This window comes from Tupaia chinensis, unplaced genomic scaffold (genome assembly GCF_000334495.1).
Source record: "Tupaia chinensis unplaced genomic scaffold, TupChi_1.0 Scaffold000315_1, whole genome shotgun sequence".
Lineage (NCBI taxonomy): Eukaryota > Metazoa > Chordata > Mammalia > Scandentia > Tupaiidae > Tupaia > Tupaia belangeri.
In genome coordinates, this window is record NW_006159808.1 from 1,234,238 (window position 1) to 1,240,805 (window position 6,568).

General features: G+C 54.0%; 1 protein-coding gene across 1 annotated transcript in view; it reads right to left on the reverse strand.

The window, feature by feature from the left end:
- BDH2 (3-hydroxybutyrate dehydrogenase 2) overlaps nt 1–1,906 on the reverse strand; it is a 21,799-nt gene extending 19,893 nt beyond the window's left edge. The window contains exons 1-3 of the mRNA XM_027772933.1: nt 1,650–1,906; nt 1,224–1,278; nt 277–492 (exon numbers count right to left, since the gene is read on the reverse strand). Of these exons, the coding sequence (XP_027628734.1) occupies nt 277–492; nt 1,224–1,278; nt 1,650–1,906 (528 nt within the window). The remainder of the gene's footprint in view (nt 1–276; nt 493–1,223; nt 1,279–1,649) is intronic.
- Nucleotides 1,907–6,568: the final 4,662 nt, after the last annotated feature.

Here is a 6,568-nt window from a genome sequence, read left to right on the forward strand (position 1 = left end):
GGATGTGCCGTCGGGCGCAGGGGCAGGGCCGCACGCCCCCAGCCCGCGCCCCCGCCCCTGCGCCCTCCGGTGTTCCCCTAGGACGGCGCCCCCTGCTCGGCTCCGCCCGCCTTGCTGTGTCCCTCGGAGTCACTGAGTAAAAGGGCTGGGGTAGCAAGTCTGCCCAGGACCCAGCCTACAAACGGGGAGCCGACCAGACCTCACAGAGCCGGTGGGCGGCGCAGACGACGGAACCCCACCCCCAGCCGCACGACGGCAATGCTCCAACCCTCTTTTACCGTGTAAGGACGGGCGACTCACTCTGTAGTCAGGATCAGCAGTTTCTAAGAGGGCGCACTGCGGGGCCACCGGGAGGAGCGAGTCCTGACTCGCAACGCCCCGGCTGCAGCTCAGGGGCAGGACACGGGGGCGGAGGCTGGGGTGGGAGGAGTCAGCGTGAACCAATGAGCTGTCTCCATGATACCAGCTTCGGGGGACTCCACAGCCCCGCGGCTAGGAGAGCAGGGTCCCACATGGCTGACTCAAGTTCAAATCCTGACCCTGATGGTTTGAAAACCTTGCTGGGGATGGGGGGCCACCATCCACTGCGGTCCGAGTCCCAGACCTCTGGCACATGTGTATGTGTGCCCAAAATCCAGGAAGCAAATGAAGAAGGGACTGTGGCATGGCCTTCCTTGCGGGGGGGATGATTTCTCACATTCTGTGGCTCACCATCTTTCCTGCTCACCAGTGAGCTCACGTGCCATATGGCAAAACATTTAAAGAAAGAAAGAAAGAAAAGCCACGGCAGATGTGTGTTGCCCAAAATCCCAATAGGAGGGGGAAATGAACCCCTCCCAACTGGGGAGATTTTTCTCGCTTGTGTGTGAGAGCATGTGCCTTCTGGTAATTAAAAAGCAAACCAGGTTTCTTCTCTTGCTTTGCTGTCCTTAATGTCTTCCTCTGGCATTATACTATGTGACAAAGTGGCTGCTGTGTCCCATGGCATCATATCTGCATTCCAGGTGAAAAGAAAGATAGGAGCAAAAGCCAAACCCCTTCCAGAAAGACCTCCCCTTACTGTTCGAGAGGGAAGCGGTCCTCAGAAAACCCAGACTACACTTTGCCTGCCAGACCATGCTGTTTGGCTCCTCACAGCGACGGAAGCGAGCAATTGGACTTTTCAGCCTTTATAAAGTGGAAAGCGGGAGATGGTGGCAGAGGAGCGGGCAGGAGTCACGAACCAGCTTACCCCTGCGCACAACGACAAAGTGGCTGCTGTGTCCCATGGCATCATATCTGCATTCCAGGTGAAAAGAAAGATAGGAGCAAAAGCCAAACCCCTTCCAGAAAGACCTCCCCTTACTGTTCGAGAGGGAAGCGGTCCTCAGAAAACCCAGACTACACTTTGCCTGCCAGACCATGCTGTTTGGCTCCTCACAGCGACGGAAGCGAGCAATTGGACTTTTCAGCCTTTATAAAGTGGAAAGCGGGAGATGGGTGGCAGAGAGCCGGGCAGGAGTCACGAACCAGCTTACCCCTGCGCACAACCCCACACGGCCCAGTTCCCTGCCTGGCCTAGAGTCACCTTATCTGTTCTTCCTTTTGAACTTATCTCTAGATCCTCTCTCATGCACCCATGCACCTCGGCCCAAATTCCACAGGCTTACGGGCTGGCCACCCTTGGGTGATGGGTGTGGCCGGTCAGACCAGGCTCGCGGGAAGACCTCTGGGGAGGACAGACCTGCTCCTGCAGGGTGGGGGTGCTGGTGGGGGCTGCAGCTGCCTGGAGGAGCCGCAGGAGGCAGGGATGGAGACCCCGTGGGGCAGGGGTGGGGACTGGAGGTAAGACAGGCCTGAGGACGACAAGGGTGCCAGCTTCAACCCTAGGCCTCCGGGTCCAGGCAGGGCCGGAAGAAGACCTCATGGGCCCCGGGCTGTCCCAGCACGTGGGGCCTTCCCAGTGCCGACCCCCTCTGCCGCCATGAACTCTCTGTGTGTGTCCATGAGCGCTCATGCAGTAAGTTCACCGGGGCGCAGCGAAACCCAGCAGAAACACTCCGCTTCAAACATGGAAAGCGTTGAGGGAGACGATCCCAATATATTCTCTCTCTCTCTTTAGAAAGAGACTGCAGAGGCCAGGAGATGGTGTGGTGGTGAAGGTGCTGGACTCCCACATGGTTGACCATGGTTCGATTCCCGGATCCAGTGGCTTGAAAATAACGCGGAGCATGTGTGTGCGTTCCCCAAGTCCCGAGAGAAGAATGGAGAAGGGGCCGCGGAGAGGCCATGCCCAGTGGAGGGCAATCTCTCACTCTCCTCTCTGTCTCTCTCCAGGGAGCACACAGACCCTATGGCAAAAACCTAACCACAAAAGACTACAGTCGTACAGACCCGACCTTAAACGGTACGACGAGGCAACTCTCGCTAACCCTGGCGTGGAAACTGCACGCTGGCCTTCTCGCTGCGCTGGGGTCGGAATGCTGACTAGCAGAGACGTGGAGCCTTCTCAGGAGCTCTAACGTTTTCCACACGCCAGGAAGGCAAACGTTCACGCAGGTCAAAGTGTAAAACCGCCTTCTCTTGGACTGCTCTGAGCAACTTTGGGGAACTTCTAACTATGCCAGAGTTTCAAAAAGGTTAAACACCCACTTTACCCAGATCTAACTGCTGAGTGAAACCTGAAACAGAAACGTGCAGGACGGAGTAACATCCGAAAATCAAGCCTCCCTTTTTCCCAGTCCAAAGTGTCATTTAAAAACTATTAGGAAATCTTACTTTAGAGCGGCGAGTGGATGGCGCCTTCCGGATCCCCGCAGGGGCGACAAACTTGGGATCTTTGTGCAGAAGCCAAGTCAGGCGCTTAGTAATGCATGCCGGGACTTGTAGTTCAGGTGCCTTCAACACGGCGGGTCCGGCGTCTCGGTTTCCGGAAAGGAGGCTCCTACTTTCCTTGTGCACGTGCTGCCCTCTAGTGGAGCTCGCGTAGAACTGCTGTCTCCAAGAGGACGGGGCCGGGGGCCGGGGTGGCACCCGAGCCGTCCCTGAGGCTGTGGAAGTCACGTCCTGTCGTCAGCCTCTCCGTCTCCGCCGTTGTTTGTGCCCACGACGTGTCGTTCTGGGAGGACCAAGCCTGAGCCGGCCAGGAGCTGCATGTTAGGTGGAAGCCGTTCCCGGGGCGTTCTGGAGTCGTCCTGGCCCTTGACCCAGACTGTTGGGAGGAAGGTGAAGACCGCTTCGTGCGCGTGGTCCGTTTCCGCGTTGTCTTGGCATGCTGTCTGTTCTCGCACGGATGCACTGAGCGGCAGATTGCAGGGAGCCCGGAGCTTGAACGAAGTGTGGAGGTTTGAAAGGGAAGGGCTGGGGGACAGCCAAAACCAAGTCTGGGCCCCAAAGAGATTCTGTGCACCGTCCAGGCTGAAAGAAAAGTCTAGGTGTTGCGTCGTGCTAGGCTGACACGTGCACTAAATAGATTGGTAACCCCTCCGACTCACTTTCCCTTGTAACTTTAATTTTTTGCATTCATCACTGTGTATTATTACAGCATATCAAATGAATCGCCCTGCCTTTAAATCCCACTTGTCTAGAAAACAACTCTCAAATCCCTCGCCTCATTTGCTGAAAAAGGTGACCAAAAAGCACAGATCTGGCCAGTAAAATGTAGCCTGGATTTCCTGAGGTGGGCTTCATTCTTGAATAGAAAACTGAGGTCTCTCTGAAAGGCTTTTGCTCCTCCCTTGCTTTGGACCTGGAATGTGGATATGATGGCTCAGACATGGCAGCCACTTTGAGACTTCGAATGTCAAAGGCAAATGTTAAGGCCAGAGCAGGGCAACAGCACTGGCGACCCACTATGGACCCTGATATAATATAAGGAAAGCAGGACTTATTTAGCCAGCTGTTTCTCAGGTTCATTGTCACTGGGAGCTCAGAGACTCCTAATAGTCACAGGAGCAAAGAGCAAGTATTGTGTGGAGTCAGAATGAACGGGGACAGCCCCCATGGCTAAGGGAGTAAAGTCACTCAAATCTCCAAGCCTCTTGGTTTTCTCATCCGGGAAACAGTGCCTGCCTCAGGGGTGCAGGGAGGAGGGACTCAGCACGTGACCCATCGGCATGACATGTGCCACACACGCAGCTGTGCTGTGTAAAGGCGGGGCATTCTCGAAACCATCAGGTGATTTAAGGATGGGGCATTCTCGAAACTGTTGGGCAGTTTTGTTACTATACATACACAATGGGGCATGCACTTGCACAGACCCAGATGGTGTGGCCTGCTGCACACCAGGGCGCGTGGCAGGGTGTGTCCTGGACCACACACCTGGGCGTGTGGCAGACTGTGTTACTGGATACTTGGGCTACACCATCTATAAAAACTGATTTTTCTTCCATAATACATTAACCCAAGCTTACTAAAACTTATTTATTTTTTAGATGTTTTAATTTTAAAAAACATTCTGCCTTTTAAAAAGGTGTTATTATCATTATTTTTGTTATGTTAGCAATCTCGTGGGCATGGCCATGTGCTCAGATGTCCCAACCTGCAGGACAGTCTACCGGGTTTCCTGAGGGAAGGAGAGACAGGACGAGCGGCACAGTGTTATAGCACGGAGGCAACACAGTGTTACAACTCTTGAGGGTCGTCCAGAGACGATGCGGTGTCATAGCTCTTCAGGGTCGCTGGAGACCACGCAGTGTTACAACTCTTCAGGGTCTTCTGGGTCGTCTGGCGATTGCGGGCCAGGGATCGTCCTTATATACATGTTGGTGGGCAGTGATTGGTTGAATGAAGGATTGTAAAAGGTGGGTTATGATTGGTTGCTTTGTGGACCAATCATGAGGTGGCGGATATGCAAATCTGAGGGATTCTAAGCTCACCGATTTGCTTTGGGAAGTGGCCAATCAGAGTATCGTTTTGAAGGTGTGGTTTTGAAGGGGAGCCAATCATGCTCTCTGAGAGACCTGCGCTATTCGCTGGTGGCAGCCTCCCACACTCAGAGAGCTGGAACTTTCAGCCCCAACCTCCTGACCAGGCAGGGCAGGGTGCAGAAGACTGAGTTAATCACCAACGCCAGTCAGTCATGTAACCAGTCAGGCCTGTCATAGACACACAAAGGGACTGGGCTTACGGGTTTCCAGGCAGCTGAGCATGGAGGTTCCTGGGGGGCGGCGGGGGTGGACCACGGAGGCCCAGTTCCCGTCCCACACACGGCCTCTGCGGCTCTTCCATCTGGCTGTTCTCCACCTTTTGAGAGATCTTTAACATTCAGTGGGAACAAAAATAGGAATGGAGATGTAATGTCTGTGACTTGGCCGCTGGGAGAACTACTTTGTATGTTGTAAAGATGTGCAGTGATTAAACAGAAATTCAGACAGTCCTTGGGAAAAAGCAGCCGGTAAGCGTGTTTCCCACTCCCCAGCACTTTACACCCCAGGAGGGGCTGTGGGCACCGAGTCAGGCCCGCCGGTCAGAATCCGGGTCACAGCCTGGGCTGGCACCTGGCGTCCACAGCAGGGCCAGTTTTGTGGAACCGAGGCCTCGACCCACAGTCACGCTGGTGGCCTGCGTCCCTCCTGGCAGGAGCAGCGTTTTGTCCTCCCGGGGACAGACACTTACTGAGGACGGGATCCGCCTTCTCCGGGGCGGGGCGTCCGCCAAAAAAAGGAGAAAGAAAAACCTCACACAGTCCAATGTGTGTGCAACAGGCGTTTTTTATTTTTTTTATTTTTTTTTATTTTTAATTATTATTTAATTTTATTCATTATTATTGAAAGGAGAATGAGAAAGCAAGCTGCCAGGTACGGGCCTTGAACTCCCAGGCACGTGGGAGTTCAGCACCTTAACCACCACGCCATCTGCCCGCTCCAAGACCCATCGCGGGAGTTGTTCCTGTGTCGCCTGCCTTGGGTGCGGCGACGACCGATGCAGCTGTTTGGGTGTCTGGGGGCCCCTGAAAGTGACCGGAGGCGAAGCCTGCGCGCCCGGGGCCTGCCAGGGCTCAGCCGAGAAGGCAGGCGAGGAGGGCAGTCCAGGAAGCCACCCAGGGCTCTGTCTCTGGCTCATTGGTGGAGGTGGCGGAGGGCAGGACAGCAAGCACTCAGACCCCAGGGCGGCGGAGTACCTGGGGCTCCGGGAACGGGAAACCTCTCCCGCTGCGGGAAAGAGGCCCCAGAATCCGTAATTTCGCTGATCGGTGAAGGATTAGTGAGGGAGAAAGGGAGAGTTTATCTGTAAAAATAATGGCTCGACCTTCCCAAATATTAACTCAATCCAAGTTTCAGTTAAGAAACATTCTACTAGGCTGAATACCAGACGGTATTTTATTGCTGTTTTACGTAGTTTTTCAGTCATATAAAAATATGTAATACTAAAATTAAAGTTCTTAAATTTCTATAGTCACAGACCCCTCTGAGAATATCATATAGGAAAATACAGATCCTAGTAATCTAGAAAAATAAATCCACACACGAGGTTCACGCAACATTTGGAAGTTTTAGAAATCACAAGCAGCCTGTCCACGTGTGCTTCCTGTGTCTGTCCACGTGTGCTTTCTGTGTCTGTCCACGTGTGGTTTCTGTGTCTCTCCCCC